This window comes from Acartia tonsa, chromosome 4 (genome assembly GCF_053477335.1).
Source record: "Acartia tonsa isolate MP-2025a chromosome 4, ASM5347733v1, whole genome shotgun sequence".
NCBI classification, from domain to species: Eukaryota; Metazoa; Arthropoda; class Copepoda; order Calanoida; family Acartiidae; genus Acartia; species Acartia tonsa.
Genome location: NC_137263.1, coordinates 50390196 through 50410707, shown reverse-complemented (window position 1 = coordinate 50410707; position 20512 = coordinate 50390196). Strand labels below are relative to the sequence as shown.

General features: G+C 31.7%; 1 protein-coding gene across 1 annotated transcript; it reads right to left on the bottom strand.

The window, feature by feature from the left end:
* Positions 1 to 2287: 2287 nt before the first annotated feature.
* On the bottom strand, positions 2288 to 19733 carry LOC145318365 (uncharacterized). Its single transcript, XM_080159662.1, has 4 exons — positions 19422 to 19733; positions 16147 to 16208; positions 3344 to 3521; positions 2288 to 2454 (listed from the first exon to the last, which is right to left on the bottom strand). The coding sequence occupies exons 1-4, from the start codon at positions 19488 to 19490 to the stop codon at positions 2323 to 2325; spliced, it is 441 nt and encodes a 146-aa protein (XP_080015788.1). The 5' UTR covers positions 19491 to 19733; the 3' UTR covers positions 2288 to 2322.
* Positions 19734 to 20512: the final 779 nt, after the last annotated feature.

The following is a 20512-nucleotide window of genomic DNA, read 5'->3' as shown; positions in this document are numbered from 1 at the left end:
CTCCCAAGAGAAATGACAAAAAAATTTCAAATTTAGAGGAGACTTCAACGTCAAATAAGGTGGTATCGTACATAAAAAATTAATTTTAACAAACAACAACATTTAGAGTGCCACTAGAGGCCTCTAGGTGCGTAGCCGCTAGTTATAGATATACTAGCGGCTTCGCCTCTAGCCTAAGATGTTAAATCAAGAGGTGTTAGGGTAAAGCGGGGCGAACTCTGTGTTTTTTTCGGTTTTTTGAACCTGCAAATCGTAAAAATTATTTTATTTAAATAGGACCAAGACCAGTAGAAAGATCTCGGAAAAGTCGATCAGGTCCTTAAAGGACGTAAACCTAGGACTTTGGGAAGTTTGTCAAAATTGATCTCTAAAACGGCACCGACTTCGCCCCGCCTTGAGGCGAAGTCGGTAGGGCATTTTCAAGCTTCGAAAAATCGATGACGTATTGATTTTATTACAGCATGCCCAAAAGGTAAAAGTTGCTAAATGTAATAAAGAGTATGCACAAAAATTTTTATTAAGATAGGTCAATTTTTTCTACCAAAAAAAATAATTTTTCCGAAGTACGCGAAATTTGACTTTTTTTTCGAAATTTTTTTTGAGGAAAAACATAAAAATACTACCAGAAAAAATAACTTTTTATGACTTTTAAGGCCTGATCCTTAAAATTCAGGCAATTTTGAATAGATTTGGCCAAAAAAAATTAGTTCTATTAACAAAATTTCCTAAAAAAATCAAGTTGAAAAAAAAAAAAAAAGTTTGGCAAAATCTGTGGTCGATTTTCCAGCTTCAAAAAACCTATGACATATTGATTTAATTACAGCATGCCCTAAAGGTTAAAGTTGCTAAATGTAATAAAGAGCATTCACAAATGAAGATCAGACAATTTTTTCTATAAAAAAAATAAATTTTTTCAAAGTACGAGAAATTTGACCTTTTTTCTCGGAAAATTTCACTTTTTTATATTAAATTGAAAAAGTTAGTATAAGAAGTGAAAAAACCGAATTCGCCCCGCTTCACTTTTAGTTGATTTAAGAAAAAACTATACAAGCTTTTTTTAAAGTTTTAAACGGAAATGGATAGCCCATTAGATTCTTAATAAGTCCCCTGAAGACGTCTAAGCTCTAGCTCTTACCAGTTTTTGTCCAAATGACCGTTTTTCCGACCGAAGCAAAAAAAAATCGAAAAAATTTTTTTTTGTCGTCTGACTTTAAGACCCAATAAGTACCCTAAAAATTCATCTCACAAAATTTTCATTTATACTTTTTTGTAGGCAATTTAATAAGGAACAAATTTGATTTTATGTTTTTTATTGTCAGTCGATTAGAACATGGAGAAAAATGTCATTTAATGAAGGTGGTCAAAAAAATACCGACTTCACCTCAAAACCGAGATCGCCCCGCTTTACCCTATTTAGATTTATAAAGAAAAAGTAAAAAAAAATTGGGGTGGAGGACATTTTTTTGGGGGTGGGGGGGGGGAGGCGGGGTAGTCGAACTTCCTTTTTAGATTTCAGTTTTAAAAAGAATTTTTTTTAGGGGAGTATTTTTCATTTTTTTGGAGGGGGGGGGGTTGGGGGTGTCCCACCCACAAGAAAATAGCCTAAAACCATCCCAGGACCAGTAGGTATATTCCCTGAAGAGTAGAGCCCAATCGGTATAGTGGTTACTGAGATCTTAAGCTTCAGACAGACAGACATTGTACTACTTTGTATTATAGATGTATATGTGTTTTATGGTACGTTACTGTACGTTATTTTTTCAAAAAATGTACGTTATTGTGTTCATTGCAATTTTTTTGTAGTACGTTATTTTCAATATTAATATCAAAAAGGTGGTGGTCGCCCTGAACACTATAGAAATTACTATGAGCTTGAAAATCATCAATAGCTTACTCCAGATAGGTAAAACAAGGCAACAATATTAAAATCCTACACTCTTATGATCATTAATTTTAGGGCATAAAAACAGGGATATTCAGGGATATGACAATGGTCGATAAATTGGTGTACATACCCAATTATAGCACACAAAATTACCCCTTCTGTTGATTACCATTAGTGTTTAAAACTTTTAGACACTCAACTTAATAAACCAAACAATAAAAGTCCCCAATGTTGTTGAAGTATCGAATTAGAAAACGTTATTAACCTTTGGGGACTAGTAAAAAAAACAGACCAATCTCCCCTCCATCCCTGACAAAAATATGATACTTAAGAATAATATAGAAATTAGAACACAGACACAGCCAACTACTTTGTACTGAGTAAGGAAATTTTGAACAAGTCTGAATATTTTAAATATTTAATCACATTAATATATTTCACATAGACAAGATAAGTATGAGAATACTGGGAAGAATGGTGACGAGACTCAGATGTGTTGGCAATGGAGCTGAGCTCTTCGTAGTGTCCCCGTTGCAGTGGTCAGACTCGCAACAATTAATTGAAACATCCTGAAAAAAAACAAAGGGGGTAATTTTTGTTGCGCATTTTCCGTAAGGTTGTGTGTTAAGATATATAAGTTTTCCGGAATTTTAAAGTTAGGGGGAGATTTGAATTCTGCATCAAATTTTGAGGATTTTTTTTATAAAATTCGTTTTTTCTATAATTCTTTATCTAAAAGCGGAAATGCAATTTAGGTTAATTAATTTTGGCATCTGTGATTGGTGGATTTAAAAAATCTGCGCTCTGATTGGATGGCGTACATCTTTCAACCAATTAGAGCGCAGGTAGTTTAAAATCCACCTATCCCATTGGTAAAAATTAATTAACTTAAAATGCATTTCCGCTTTTAGATAAAGAATTATACAAAAAACGAATTTTATAAAAAAAAATCCTTAAAATTTGATGCAGATTTCAAATTTCCCCCTAACATTAAAATTCCGGAAAACTTATATATCTTATTGTGCGTGTTACAGTTTAGTCGATCAAATGCTCTTATTTAGTCAAACTGTTCTTAAATGTGACCAAATTTATACTCAGCGTTTGGTTATAAATAAAACCAGTTTGACTTAATGTGACTTAATCGTTACACACAACTTTACGGAAAATACGCAAAAATGACCCCCTTTTATCAGCGGCCAATGAAACCGTTTTATATAAAATTGATGGATAAATTTTGTTGATCACTATACGCAAAGAGACGAGCATTCTGATTGCATATTTAAGCAGTTGAACGACTACGGAACGAGTAAATAAATATTTAATCTTTAATTTCAAAAGAAAAAGGTAATTCTAATAATTGTATTAAGCATAATTTGGATAGAAAAAAATCTGAATTTTTTGTTCATTTTTACTATTTTCTAAACTTAATTAAAGTCATAATTACTCAATAAAATATACCTGATTCCATTTAGCATTGAGAAATTGTTTCCAAGCCTCCAGGAAGGTTGGAGCACAATGGGTCTCGCCAGGATATGCGCCCTGGTGGACTATCCTACCATCTCCTAGCTGTACAGTGACACAGTGAGTGTAAAGGCCAGTGTTGTCCCCAAAGTCTGCCACTGTGTCCACAGGTGATCTAAATAAGAGCTCTTGTCAAAATGCAATAAACCTATCTGGCCTACTAAACGGACAAAGCCAGGTAAACGTTTAAACATAAAAACACAAAAAAAATTTAACTGAATATCATTGGCGTTCCAATGGACTAGAACCGGTTATCAGCCATACTGAAAAAGCCGTGGATTTATACATTTTTGACATTAAAACTAATATTATGTGCAAAAAAGGTTCTTCTTTTTGACTTGGCTGATGATAATAATTTAATTGCCTTTTTGTATAAAATTAAAAACTTCTGTATATTCAAAAAAAAGACCTATGATTTTTTCGGAACTATTCTTGTGTATCTTCTTGTAGAAACAGACAAAAGACATACTTTATTAAACAATAGCATTGAGATTAAGAATTGCTTATCTATTAAGTCATTTCTTTTCTTTTGAGAACAATACTGATATTTATTATAGGTATCTTTGAGAGTTTTTCTATAAAATAATATACAGTCGATCATGGGCAAGATAAAAAGTACTTCTCTTTATTTATTTACTAGCGGATACGCCCTCTAGAGGCCTCCTGGGGCACTTGGGGAGGGGGGAGTTAAATTCAATAACCCAATTTTATTTTAAGTTTGAAAAGAAAGTAAAAAATTGGTTTAACAAAAAATTTAAAATATTTTTCTTTGGGAGAGAGGGTTTATATTTATTCTAGTGGCGATTTCTCTTGGGAGGGTGATGGTAACCTCAACCAAAAAATAGATAAGCCTTCCCAGGACCTATGAAAAGCTACCTTGTAAAGGAGAACCATATCGGTTCAGCGGTTAGCGAGATCCTTTGGTACAAACAGACAGACATCCTGTTATCTTATTATAAGGATATTTTTTTTTGTAAATTTATGTTATATGTTAAGAAGTACTGCAACTTCTGTATGTCCTCTGGTGTATGTCTGAAGCTGAAGATCTCCTGAAAATCTGTATTTTATACCGCATTATGATAAAAAAACAAGCATGTTGAAGATTGTACTTAAAATTTAATCATCTACCCAATTATTTGTCCAATTCAGGGATATAAAGGGATAAGACAATGGCTGATAAATTGAGCTACATCCCAATTATGATATACAAAATTTCCCCTATTGTAGATTACAATTAGTGAATGAAACGTTTGAATACTCAACCTAATAAACCAACCAAACTTAAACCTGAAAGTTAATAGATCGAGTAATGAGAAAACGTTCCTTCGTGTTCAATAAAGCTTAGCTTCCTTCACTTTATTCCTTTTTATGCAGGTATATTTTTAATCAATGTAAAGTTGAACATTTACGCTACAGGTTTAAAACCTAGCAAAACGTATCAAATTTACTATTTGTTAGGTATTATATACAAATTATTAGATATTTTAAGTTTTATTTTGTTATATTTTATTTAAGCCATCTTATAGTAGTGTAAAGCAAAAATTATTATCATATTTTATTAGATATCCAATAAATTTATATTTTCATTCAGTATTTACACAAATAATATATATGTTAGTCCTCTAATAACTTTGTCAATAGATAATTTGACATTTAATATACTTTACCCTTTACAAATATATTCATTAGTACATGAATACTTGATTCAGCTCAAATAGAATGGCCTATATTTTGGTTTCAGTGGTTTTATTGATAATAAATTAGCTTGTTATTAGTAATTAGTTGAAGAGTTTATTATTTTTGCAGTTTAAGATTGAAAATTAATTGACCTTTAATATATGTTATTAACTCGTAAGGCATATTTTTATTTATACATTCTGCTATATCCTTATAATAAAGTAACAGGATATGTGTTTGTCTGTACCGGAGGATCTCGCTAATCGCTGAACTAATCGGGTTCTCCTTAACAGGGAAGCTTTTCATAGGTCACGGGAAGGTTTATAATTATTTTGGGGGAGGGCACCACCACCCTCCCAAGAGAAATCGCACCTAGAAAAAAAATTCCCCTCCCCCCCAAAAATTAAAAAAAAAATTTTACTTTTAAAATCTAAAATAATATATTGGGTTATCAAATTCAACTCTTCCCTCCTAAAGTGCCCCTAGAGACCTCTAGGGGCATAGCCGCTAGTCTATTATAAAGTAACAGGATCTATATTTGTCTGTCTGTGTGTGTGTACTGAAGTATCGCTTACCATTAAACTGATACGGTTCTCCTTAGCAGGGAAACTTCTCATAGGTCCTGAGATGGTTTATGACTATTTTGGGGTAGGGTACCACCACTCTTCCAAGAGAAATCGCCAAAGGGACCCTAGAGGGCTATCCGCTAGTTTAAGATAAACGGCTACTTTTTTGTGAAGATTCTGTTGTTTAGTAACTATTCTATAAATCACTTGGTCCTTCGGTCTTCTGTAATTATATTGATGTTAACAGCATATTTTTCTCACCAATAAATATTTGGTCTGTCGGTCTATTGGTAGGTCTCTGGAATAATCCAAATTTGGATAGAAAATATATGTTTCCTTCAACTGTTATCAAAGGTCGACCATTGAAATTTATTGTGAATAAAAAGATGACCAATGAGCCACTACTCTACAAATTATTAAATCCACCTGTTTGTCTGTTATGCTCACTTTTTCCTTCCATTTGCTGCACCCTTAGCATCTATGGCTCTGTAGTTAAATTAAAGTTTGGCAGAAATATATCCTTAAACCATCACAAGGTTTAAATTCAAACATAAAATAGCCTTAAGCTATCCGGGATCTATGTGAAGCTTCACTAAAAATGTGTACTCAATCGTTTCAGTAGTTATTGTAATCTTAAGATTCAGACATAAAACCTTACTATAATAGGATGGCCTTTGCTACACAATACACATGTGGATGTTGTCATCCTTGTTTAGGTATAAAGTGCATGCATGTGTGTGTACTTAATTACAAAGGCTTCTCAATTATTTCGCCCAGGAATTTTTATATGTTCACTTTTTACCCGGATTAAAATATTTATAGGGTTTCAAGATTATTGCTTTATAAATATGGATTAAAAATAATAAGGATTTTATTATTATTAAAAATTAATCTGCGCAATTGAAGGACGTAATATTTATTAGTAGCGAAGCTACTCTATAATTCCAAATGTCCGTCCATTTGTTATATACAAAGTTGGGGAAACGTGATTTTCTCGGCTACTATTCAAGAATAACGCCTAAAAATACTAAAATATACAAAGGCTTTGTGATTTTTTTCTTCATTAAATCTTAATCTATTCTTTATTTTAACAAATGCTCTTCAAATCTCCTTGTGCGTATTCTTATACATGATTTTTTGTGCTTCGCCATTAGATCCATTGTCCCGTCTCTATATCCATGACTAGCGGCTACGCCCCTAGAGGCCTCTAGTGGCACTTTAAATGTTTTTGTTTGTTAAAGTTTACGATAATTCTTTATTTTACGGATACCTCTTAATGTTACGTTGAAGTCTCCCAGATTTTAAGAAAATTTTCAATTTTTTTGTCATTTCTTTTGGGAGGGTGGTAGTACCCTCCCCCAAAATAGTTAAAAACCTTCCCAGGACATATGAGAATCTACCCTGTTAAGGAGAACCCGATCGGTTCAGCGGTTAGCGAGATCCTTCGGTACACACAGACAGACACACAGACAGACAAACATCCTGTTACTTTAGTATAAGGATAAATAAAAAGACTTAAGGAAATTATAAAAGCTAAATTACACACACACTTTCAGCTGCATAAAGTTAGGCATCAGCAAAATTAACTTTTATTGGCGTTGAATCCTTTGGGGGGACAGTCACAAAGTTTCTGTAACAGTCAAGGTCGGGTTAAATAAGTTAAGAGTTTTCCTGGTTATAATAAAGATAATAGATTTATCATTAAACAAGAACAATTTTAACTATTCTAGCAACTACGCCCCTAGAGGCTTCTAGTGATCCTTGAAAAGGGGGGAGGGGGAAGTCCACCCACTCCACTTTATTGTTTAGTTTTTTATTTTAAAAAAAGTCAAAATAGTTTTTTTGGCGGATGGGCGATTTCCCTTGGGAAGGTGGTGCTACCCTTCCCTGAAATAGTTATAAACCTTTCCAGAACCCATGAATTGCTACACTGCATTGGAAAGAGAACCATATCGGTTAAGTGGTTAGCGAGATCCTTCGGTACAGATCCCTTTACTTTATTATTTGTAAGAATGTAGTAGAGCAGTACCAACTCAACAACCTTTTTTGATAACATTAGTAAAGTTGATTTTAGTCAGGTAATGTCAATTAATTGCTAATTTTCATCTTATAGCCCATTCATTATAATGCAAAAATGTTTATAACTTTTTAAAAATCGTCCAAAAACTGTGCTTCTTTAATATCATAGTTGTTAGTTTGATTAATGAACAAAAACAATTAACTTGAAGGATTTAACTAAACGGCAATGATATTAATTAGTGGTTTACTTAAGTCATGGTTAATTATTCGAGGGTTAGTACTTATCAATTCAATTTTTATTAATATAACACATTTATTTAAATCAGATAGTTTTGACAATTTTTTGACAAATAAAGTAATTAAATATTCTAGCCAATGCAATGGGCTGTTTAATACACTAGTCCGAAAAGTTTTATAATAACGTTTTCTTATTAGTTGGCTTAACAATTTTGGGGACTTTTACTGAATTTTGATTTGTTGGTTTATTAAGTTGTCAACTAATAATTTTGATTTAAAGAAGGGGTAATTCTGTATGTCATTATTCGGGATGTGCATCAATTTATCGTCCATTGTCTTATCCCTTTAGATCCCTTAGTTTTTTGCAACTTACCCGGCTATGGAATACAAAGTTAATAAAGAGAAAATATATGACAATTATGATAAAAATTTATTTTTTAGAATACGTTGTCAATTTATTAGGTATTTTTATGGATTTCATTCAATTTTATTTAAATAAACTAGTTACAGTCTTTTGGGACTTCCCAAGAAGAGCGGACAGGGAGATTCCTACCTCTCCCCCCTGTATTTATATATTGGGGAATAATCCCTTTTGTGGCTTTTAATAGGTTATAATAGGTTATGTTGGGTTAAGTGATTGTCCCGCAGGGGTTAGAAATATAAGAAGAATCGCCCCTTAAGGGGCGTTGCCACGAAAGGGACTATGCCCATATATTGTTTTTTTTAAATATTTCCATGATAGTAGGGAATATACTTTTTCTTTTTTTTTGGGGGGGGGGGGGAGATGGTAAGCAACGCACTCCATCGCTAAATAGCCTTTAACCTTCACTTGATCATTACTCAAAATTTCGTTTATGAGATATTATAGATATATCTCACACGTACCTCTTACTACTTTATAGAATACTAGCGGCTGCAGTTCTAGCATCTAGGAGCTATGTATTCGAAGGAGTAAGGAAAGTCGGACAATAGGAGAAAACCAAACTTAAATATAAGAATTTAATAGGATATGTTTTATAGTTTTAAAATCTGACAATAAAACCAACTTATTGAATTTGAAGACAAAAGAACATAACTTATTTATTTGAATTTTTAATCATTATTATTTTAGTTGCATAAAATAAAAGAATGCAAAATATTTTGCAAGTATTTTTTTTGCAACATGTGAAAATCCGTCATTGAATTTGATGCGAAACCTAACGGTTATGAAAATCTTACTGCTCCACTGATCATATAACCGTTTTCATTTTGTTTTGAAAAGTGAAGTTTTTTCTAACCCTGTCAAAATTTCGTGTAGTTTTTATATCAATATTATGTACGCTAGGAATGGATATAGAATATACATGTGGATATTATGACAGGGGAAAATTGTCGCTAATTTAGCTTGCTAACATAGAACTTATTTATTTGTCAGTTCGTTCATCCACTATGAAGGGTGGATCGTTATTTTAGCCCCCTGCGTGTTTCATCAGTGCAAGATCCAAGTAATAATATATATAATAATAATATAATATAAGCCAAGACAACTTGTATTCAATGCCATAAATTCTAATTTGTAAAATGACTTAGTTAAGAAAATTGCAGTTATTAATATTATTTACTTTTACTAGCTGCTACGCCCCTAGTGGCCATTAGGGACACTTTTAATTTTATTTTTGAATAGAAAAAGTTAAACAAAATCTGAATGTCGTAATTTTATTTGAAAGAAATTTACCGCATAAATAATTCTTTTAATTTAGATTTTAAACTTTAGGTAGTTGTCTTGACAAGTTTATTATTAGATTGCTGAATTCACGATTTAATCCATTATAACGTGTCATCTAATAATTCTAAGCGTCATCATTTTTTTAAATATAAAAAGGTTGTTGGTCTTATTTAATATTTTACTATTAAAAAAAAGTAAATTAAAAATAAACAATGTCCATTTGTATATGGATGGTTAAACGAGCAAAGTGAGTTATAGAGCAAATGTTCAGTGGCCATAAATAAAATAAGGAAAGATAGAGAAAAATTTGTGAAAATAAATAATGAAGCTTCTGTAGTGTCATACTGGCCTATCATTATCAATGAAAATGTATACTGGCCTGCCATTTGTAATTTAGTCTGTGTATTGGCCTATCAATGGTCATTTGTATGACGTCAACTATAAAGAGCTTCATGAATAATGTATGCCTGAAGGACCAAGTAAGTTATATACTAGATGCTCTTTGGTAAGAGGTATATTCAAAAACAAAAAATCAGCAGTCTGTCTTAAATAGCAGCCGAGAAAATCACATTTCCTTAATAGTTTTACGGTCGGACAGATAGATTGAATTACAGAGTAGTTTCGCTTCTAAAAATAGTAGGTAGTTTATATGAAAAAACTTTTACAGTAATAATTAAACATGTTTGTTTAAGAAAATTCTATGAATTTAATGTTTACTCTTCAGTAATAATTCATGTCCAATCAAAATTAAGCAATATCCATCAAATTATAAGGGGAGCATCATACGCTAACCCCCATCCCGCTCCACCCTGCTCCCTTATTTTTTATTTAACAAGGATGACAATATCCATAAAAGCGAAGCTCTGAAATGGAAGGACAAACGAACATTAACACTTGTAGAGTGTCAGGACTGAATAAACTGAAGCAGGCAAAGTTTGAAATTGATAGGACAATTTTAACCTGTTTAAATTAACGAAAAGAGCTGACCGTAACGGACGGACATACCGACCCTAGGTTAGGTTGAAGATGGTTTCGGAGAGCATTTTACGGCATTAGCTCCCAGCAGAAGATAGAAACAGGTTATATTTTTAAATCAAACCAAATGAGGGTGGCTATATTTGGTCCATTTTAGATTATTAGGATTTAACCCAAAATTTTATAGTATTGAAAATAGTTTGAAAATTATAGAATACCAAATAATTTGCTTATACTAACATTCTCATGAAATTTTTCAATTAAATTTGGAAGTTGTACAACTAGCCGTTGGAGTGTTAAATTAACAAGGTTGATATAATTGAAAAGAGCTAAGCTTAATTAAACAGAGTGAAAATAACTGAAAATTATTTAGATGATACATAGCTTTAAAAATTATTTTTATAATTACAATACTATTCGAAATCAATATTTCATGTACACGATAAAATCTTTAATATTTCCTGAAGAAAAAATATTAGCCCTGAAAATTAACCGCTATTTAAAAGTGCTTTATGCATCGTATTGTACAGCGTTCAAAATCTGTCAATCTGACATGTCTATCCGTCTGAAGCTTAAGATCTCAGTAACCAATGAACCGATTGGACTCTACTATTCACAAAAATACTACGCAGATTATAACTCAGAACAACAATAGGACGGGGGGGGGGGGGGGTAAACTTTCCATCATATAATGGGGCAAAGCACCTAGAGGCTAGTATGTATAAAAAGGAATCTTTCTTCACGTGCAATATCCCGATATAGTATATTAAGGACATTATGAAGCTGCCAAATCAAGCATTTAATTGTTAATAGCAAGCCTTACCTACAAAAATAATGTGTGTCTGTGGGTCCATATACGATAATTTAATAATCGATTTCAACTATCGCTGTATCAGTATATAAGGAAGAATTTAAAAGATTCCTAATATTAAGAGCTATAATCTATTAATCTAGGTAGTGTAGCAAATCTATAATTGTTATTATAAGAAAGAACATTGATTTTTAAAACTAAATTTTGACATTTACTACTAAGATTACTTGAATTATTCAAATTCTAATTATTCTTAGTCAAACTAAATAATATTAAAGCTTTTCTAAATTTTTTTTCTTCAAATTTTTGCTTGCTATAGTGGAGAGTTTGATCCTTGTTAAGACAAGGATTAGTATGATTGTAAAGACCACTTTTCTGGCTCTGAATGCTCGTTCAACGGAAACGAATAAAAACAACAAGTTTGCACGGTAAAATCTCTCAATTCGCATTGTGAATCACACCCAACTACCAGCATAAGAATTTTGTTTGGCTCCTTGGGGCAACTATAACTTTGAAGCTAATCAAAATATATCATTACAATTAAATATTCTCTTAAAATGAAAAGGTGGGTCGCTAGATTCTCCAAATTCAACTTGAGAGATTTTGCAGTTTGCGCCTTTTTGCATGATACATAAATTATATTAGCAAAATCAAGAAACAAAAAGTAATTTTCAAATTGGCAAAAAAGGTCTGCAAACAACTGTTTTATTTTGCAGTGGTGCTACAAAAAATGTCTAAAACAAGAGTGGTGGTACTACTATAAAAAGAATTAGTGGTGTTTTTATGACAATACCACTTTCTGACATTTTAACTAAACTTAAAGGATTTATGCTATCTAAATCATTTTCTCAACCTAAAGTAAAAAGTGTAGAATAAAAATAGTTATTTATCGCATCGTATTATAGACAGCTTTCAGCGGATATTATAATATTAAAAGCATTTTTGTTAGCCCCTTAGAGGCCGATGGCCCTGGCTAACAAAACTGCTATTAATTTAATGAATTTTAGCTTAAAATTCGTGAAAGATTATACATAATACGATGGTTCTGATTCACCGGATATTAATCGGTTTCGAAGCGATACTTGAAAATGTTTTATAAAATTTTACTAAAATTTATATTTGCTGTTTTAAAGTTTGGTGTTGGCAATTCTTTAATTATACGCATGTGAAAATCAAGGCCGTGGCAATAAACTTATACATTACATGATATCTAATTTACTTCATTTAGATGGAACATAACAATTGTTTCATTTGTGGCGTAGTCTCCAACCTTTTAGGGAACACTCCCTCCTCCAATTGTATTATTGTTTAAATTTATTTTTTTCTTGGTGATAATTAGATGTATTCGTTGACTATATCTTTACTATTAAAATAGACGAAAATTCAAGGGCGGTGATTTAGAAAATTAATTTCATTTGAAATTTCTGAAAATTTGGATATTTATGTAGTCTAATGTTGGTGTAAAACGTGTTTTGTGATGTAACTCAAGGGAAGTGGGTAAAAAGGAGGGGGTGGGAAGACAGTGGGTTGTGGGAAAATTTTCACTTAGAATTGTTTGTCAGAATCCTGATCCCTTGTCCCTGCGTAAATGTAAAATAAAAATCAGATTTTTTTTGCACCCTGTAATATACCTCACAAAATACATATTCTCCTGTTAATAGGAAAATGGAATCACAATTTGGTACTTTTCATCTTAGTAATGGAAAAAAGTTTGCTTGGGGCTGAGAGCAGGAATTATCTATTTACATAATATATACCTATACATTAGACCTGTTACTTTTTCATTTTCTAACAACAAAAAATATAATATTCTGGAAGCCTTTTATATTGCCTATAAAAATGACGTCATTCTGGCCTGCCATTGGTAATTTAGTCTGTGTATTGGCCTATCATTGGTCATTTGTATTGAATGACGTCATTTTTAAAGGCACTATAAAGAACTTCCGTATTCTAAACCTTGATGTAAATATCTCTATTAAGAGTTCATCTAAATGTTTAATATTTTTTGGTGGCATCTTTAGTTGAATCCATCTGTAACCAATAATTGGGTACATGGCGTTCCTGCAACTGGCAGAATTACAGCTGGATGTAATTTTGTCAAATTGTAAAAATCTCTGCCAAAAATACAGTCATACTAAAAGTAACCGCCATAAATACATCTAACACAGGCATTAATACATCCAAAATTGTCAATTTTACATCTATTTCTTGCCAATTTTACATCTAAACTTTTTTATATATCATACATACATCCTATACATTTTAATTAATAATAAACAATAGTGAACTGTATAGTAGACATTTATTATCAATACAAGAACATGCATAAATATTATATTAAAATTATAGTTAAATGTTTAAAATCTTCAAAATTGAATTTATACAGTTGATTGTGATGACATTGATCATTATTAAATGTATAAATGTGAGTTAAATAGAATTTTACAAGGTAATACACATTTAGTAGTCAGACATACAAGGTTAGTTTTAGGGTCAATATGCTACAAGGTTATTTGTACCTTTTCTAAATTTCACCTATCAGTTGTAGGAATCATCAGGCAAAGTTTGAATTCAATAGGACAATTTAAACATGTCAAAATTAATGAAAACAGCTAACCTTTTTGAATGGACGGACAGACCAACCCTAATTATAGAAAAGCTTAGCTTTAAAAAGTTAAAAATCTGCATGTGTTGCTTAAAGGGAATGGAATTTCCGGTTACGATTATAGAATTGCTACACTTCCTAAATAGAAAAAAGGGAGTGGGCGGAAGTGACACTTTTTGAAACCAAAACTGAAAGTCAAAGGAACTCAACTAAATAAAGAGTTACAGCTCTTAATTTTGGAACTGTGAAGAAACGGCAGTGGCCCCGCCGCTCCCGGCAAAAACTGCCGTTTCCCGCCTTTTTTCAAATTAGACAATTTTCCATTATCTGAGAAATTATTTTTTCATAAAAATTTCCCTCATATTTTCACTAGACACTTGACTTTGACTTTGACACTTCGCTTTAAATATAACAAGAAAACATAATGACCACTTCTTTTTTTAAAATTTACATATTATAAATTGATGATGCACGCAGTTAATACAACAAATTACTAAGATTTGTGTACTGTATATTTTCTGACATAAATATTAAGATGAAATAAATTAAATAAAAAAATACAAATATAGGTATACAATCAAACTAATTAATATATGACATTCTAAAAATAATTCGTGAAATGGGTAAACAGGGAAAAGGGAATAGATTAAAGAATAAAGATTTTAAACATTTAGCCATAATCTAATATATTAATTATGTATATTCTTGTAGTATAAATATCTACTTTACAGTTTACTATTGTTTATTATTGATAAAAATGTACAAGATGTATTTTTGACATATAAAAAAAATTAGATGTGAAATTGACAAGAAATAGATGTAAAATTGACAATTTTGGATGTTTAAATGCCTGTGTTAGATGTATATTTGTCAGGGTACCTACGATATATAGCAAATTACTGTCAAATTTACATCCAGACAAACAATTTTGACAAAAATACATCCACTGTATTTCTGCCAGTTGCAGGAACGGCAACGTCCCCAATAATTGGATTAAATATTTCATAATTTCAGTTGATTTTGGGAGTCTACCTTGGTATTTACTTAGACAGTACACCAAAATCAGCTGAAATTTCAAAATATTATTTTTTTATTAATTCAATTGTTTATTATACCCGAAATGAATCAATGGACAAATAAATAGACAGAGAAACTTTTTGAGGACCATCGTTTTAGATGTCCCAAAGGCCATACAAATGACGAGAAAGCATTGGATTTTTTTGTAATTGGTGGAAAAAGTGAAAACTAGATGTCTTTCATCAAAAAGGCATAAAACTATGGTTTATCAATAGAAGAAAGAGCAAGATAATGGACAGGTCTAATATGTATAAATGTACATTTATTTATATATATATAAAGACACAGAAAGCTCAAGTCAATCCTATATAACACATATTTTATGTTAGACAAGAGAAAATATTCTTCAGAATTTACCATTTGGTTGATAGAATATCTGGTTTATGTACAGCAGTCAGAGGTGGATTCTTAAAAAAGATTTGTCCCACTAACCGCTTAGTGGGGCAAAATTGTTTTTGTGAAAAATCCTTCAAAATCACATAAAAAATCTACAAAAATTAAATAAAATCTTATGTTAATAACCCTTATATGATTTTGTTTAATTTTTGTAGATTTTTTATGTGATTTTGGTGGTTTTTTCACGAAAACTAAGCGATTAGTGGGGCTCAGGTCTTGACACAGCTACAATAATTTGAGGCAAAGAGAGAGGGGACAAGGGGCTGTTCCTTAAACCAGTCGTCAAATTGTTATACTAAAGTTTTCTTTTTCGTTTGATTAACAACTTTGGAGACTTTTGTGAATTTGGATTAGTTGAATCATTAGGCTGACGTTCAAACGTTTCAACCAATAATTTTAATCTACAGAAGGGACGATTTTGTGTATCATCATTGGGGATGTACATCAATTTATTGGCTATTGTCTTTTCCCTTTAGATCCCTGATTTTTAGGGCGGCGCAGCTTTTGCTACAAACTGCACAGTGTGGCCGTTCTGGCGGCTGAAAAAAATACAGAATCTTTCTATGGAATATGATTATGCAGGCCTTCGTCCACTCAGGGCTAACAGATTTTCTTTTTAATATCCGTAGAAAGCTGTCTATAATACAATGCGAATAAATAAAAATATTTTACCTCTGCCACCCTGGACAGGTGGTGTTCTTCTCCTCGTCACAACCATAACATTTCAATCCACTGAGCATTCAACAAGTTATAACATTGCATTGAAGGGGACAAAAAATTAGTCCCTAAAGTTTTTAATTATTCGAAGCTTTACAACTTTGGGCACTTTCAATCAATTTTAATTGGTTGATTATTGGTTGAGTGTATTGTTGTGTAATATTAATTTATCGGTCATTGTCTTATCCCTTTAGATCACTGGTTTGGAGGAACCTGCGAACCCTGCTTAAGGCGTAGCTCCGTCGTCGTCAGGGAGGTAATGAGTTCAAATATTATGAATATTCTTAACTGATAAAGATGACAACATCCATAAAAGCGAAGCTTGAATGATAAACAAACAAACGAACATAAATGTAGCTGTCTATAGTGCCCTAGCAAAATGGGGATAGATGTCACTTCTTTTGGCCTACCTATTCTATTGACGTCAGAAAATACCCTATATCCCATCTTTTTTCTAGATAGTTTCTTTCTCCTTTCTCTTTCCCTATACTATGACGTCAATATAAATATTTAATAGGTGGGCCAAAAGCGGTGACATCTATCCCCTACACTAAACACAGCTACAGACTTGTTGCAAAACTGCGTAAATAAAGGATTCGGTATGAGGACATACTTTTTATGGCTGAATAATAAAGAGGCTTTGCTTAAAGAATGGAATTTTGTTGTCCTATAAGTCGTTGTTCGGATGAGTATGATAATTATATCAGACAAAAAAGGGTTGTCAAAAAACATAATCTTAGAAAATCTTCGCTTTTAACAATAACTTCTGATTATCATTATTTTTGTAGGCTAAGTTTGCAGTGGGCGTTTTCTTTTCAAATAAGTTTAGTAAGAAACAAAATAGATTGGCCTAAGTTTAGAAACCTTGTTTTGAAAGCGAAATAAAAAATTTAATTCCCTTCCAAAAGAAATTTGAAAGTAGTCAAATTTAATTTTTTAAGGATTTTATAGGTATAGAAATATGTTAGTTTTAGAACTTTTAGAAAAAAGTATACCTTTCATAAAGCTTTTTAAAGTGCCTATAAAAAAACGTTATACTGGACTACCATTGGTCAATTAAAATGTATACTGGCCTGCCATAGGTAATTTAGTCTAAGTATTGGTCATTTGTATTGTATGACGTCATTTTCATAGGCACTATAAAGTGCTTCACTTTTCATTGACAAGAAAAGTCTAAATGATCAGTTTTCTGTGTTAAAGATATTTAAAAAATAAAAAATTTTGTTCTCATTACTTTTAAAGTTGAAGAGGGGAATCAAATTTTAATAAAAAGTGAAAAAAATAAGGAAGGTAGGTGAAGGACAAGAATTCTGTTGACCCCCACAACCAACCATTTATACTTCAGTGCTTAGTTTCACTTTCAACACAAATGAAATGAAACTTTGAACCTTGTTAAAGTGGCTGACTCAGATTATGACGTCAAAAAAATTATCCAATGAGAGGCCAGTATACACTGTAATTGACCAATGGTAAAATTTATTGTGGCCTCTCATTGGTTAATTATCGTCATAATCTGAGTCAGCTATTTTTACTAGGTTCTGAAACTTTTTATAGTGCCTTTAAAAAAAATGACTTCATTCCTACCGGCATGGCCTATCATTGGTCATTTGTATTGTTAACGTCATTTTTTATTGGCACTTTAAAACAGATTCAAATGAAATACACACGAAATACATCCAATTTCCCAGCGACGAACAGATGACTGAAGCACGGCTGCCGAGCCCTGATTTTTAAATTCTATAATTGCTATTTAAAGGTTTCATGTTTGACCTTAAAAGTCTCCCAAAAACCAAAAAATTACACAATAATTATATGATCACATTGAATAGTTCTAGGCTTAAAAATGTTTATTTCTTAGAAAACTCTCAGGGATCTAAAGGGATAAGACAATGGGCGATAAAATAATGTATATGCCAAATGATGATACACAAAATTACCCTTTCTGAAAGCTACAATTAGTGATTGAAACGTTTGGACACTCAACTTAATAATACAACTAATCAAAATCAATAAAAGTCGCCAGAGTTGTTAGGCCAACGAATGAACCTCGTAATAGTGTCTGACTGATTATGGCGTAAGAAAAAAAATTAGCCAATGAGAGGTCATTATTGACTAATGGTAAAATTTATAGTGGCCTCTCATTGGCTAATTTTTTTTCTTACGTCATAATCAGTCAGACACTATTACGAGGGTCCCAACGAATAAGAAAACGTTATTGTAAAACTTTGGGGTAATAAACAGCCCAATGTCCCTTCTCTCTCTATATAGCCACAGCCACCATGTATGTGATATGATAGTTTTATTTGAATAAGATATTTGAAAAAGAAATACTGAATCTAAAGTTTTCTTTGATTTTAGAATTTGATAATATTTGTGATAGAAATGTTTGTATGAGACTATAAAGTTTTGCAGAGAGAGAGAAGGATGGGCTGTTTATTACACTAGTCCCCAAAGTTTTATAATAACGTTTTCTTATTCGTTGGCTTTACAACTTTGAGGACTTTAGTGAATTTTTATTGGTTAGTTCATTAAGTTTAATGTTCAAACGTTTCAATTACTAATTTTAATCTACAGAAGGTGTAATTTTTTGTGTCATCATTGGGGATGTACATCAATTTATCGGCCATTGTCTTATCCCTTTAGATCCCTGGTTTGTATGAGACTAAATATAAAGTTTTTTGATATATCTCAATCTTTCTGAACAAGTTTTAATCCTGATGCGTAGGAACTCGCAAAAAAAAATATAATACTTTTTAAAAAGCTTGCTTGGTCGGGACTCCAACCAGTAAAGGCGAAGCTAAAGAAAAGCTCTATTCGTTAGTTTAGACATGTTATAATTGTCCTATCAGTTTTAAACTTTGCATTATAACAGTTTTCTTTAGTTTTTTTTTTTTAATTTATGTGATATAATTATTCTATTTATTATTGATTTTTGGAATACTAATTCTTATACTACAAGGTACAATGTTATAGGTAAAGCATCTCTATAATCAAGTCCAAAAGATGTAAGTATGTCCTTAAACAGTATCCTATATTTAAGCAGTTTTGCAACAAATTTACTTACAATTTGGTTTAAACTTTTAAATTTATGTTCTGCTTTTTCAGTTCAGACACTCAACAAGTGTTAATGTTCGTCTGTCCCCTCATTTCAGAGCTTCGCTTTTAAGAATGTTGTCATCGATCCTTTTGTTGTATTTAATTTGTAAACACTAATGTTACTACTCGTTCCTTGCAGTGTAAATGAAAGCTGGAAGTATGAGAAGGCTAAGCATAATTTTCTCCATAGTGCCGATAGACATTCAAATACTTTTCAACAAATCACTAAAAGTCACTTTTCATTCTCAGACAAATGTCTCTGGAATAATTTCACTTTTACTTTTTTATAGTGACAGGATTGGTTGTATGGATTACAACTGTTTTGGTTAGCTGATTTCTGTCAAAAACTTTCTCACTATCTTCTTAATTTAAAATGTAAAACATTCAGAGTTTCACAGACTTTCTACAGTATCTTTCTTAGTGGCTGTATCTGTACAACTTCTTTGGTATCTGAAAATTAGATTATGAAAAATCTAGAACAGTAGCTGGCAAACTTTGGTAAAACATATCAAGATACTTTATACATAGAGAATAAAAGTTGTAAATATCTTTTTTTTAGTTAAACCGCAGAAAAAAAATTTTACCAAATGGATGTTAAAAATAGTTTGAGCTACCGTATATTTTTATTTGTCTTATTTGGGGTAAAAAGGCAAATTTCTTCATATAAAAAAGGTCTTAAAAATAATGTTTTGTATGGTAATTGTATTTAGGTCATTTCTTAAAAACACATAAAATGCAGGGAGGGAAGGGACACTGAGTTGTTTATTACACGTGTCTTTAAAGTTTTATAATATCGTTGGATGAATCAACAACTTTGGGGACTTTTATTGAGCTTTAATTGGTTGATTCATTAAGTTGAGTGTCTAAGCGTTTCAACCACTAATTGTAATCTACAGAAGAAGTAATGTATTTTTGTTTAACGGCCATTGTCTTATCCCTTTAGATCCCTGCATGAAATGTGTGTTATTGTGTTATATTTGTGATGATTAATCGCCCAGCCCTCAGAGAGTGAGAAATACTTGTGACCAAAAACACAAATTGTATCTTACCAACCACCAGGGACACAGGAACCTTTTATTGCAGGGTAAATCAATTTTAGGGACCAGCATGATTGAGCCCTGCATTTAGGCATGATTATAATACTAAAGAATCTTAATGAGATCTTTTTTGATTAAAGGGTGGTCATAATAATGGATTTATTATTACTTGGATCTTAAACTAGATA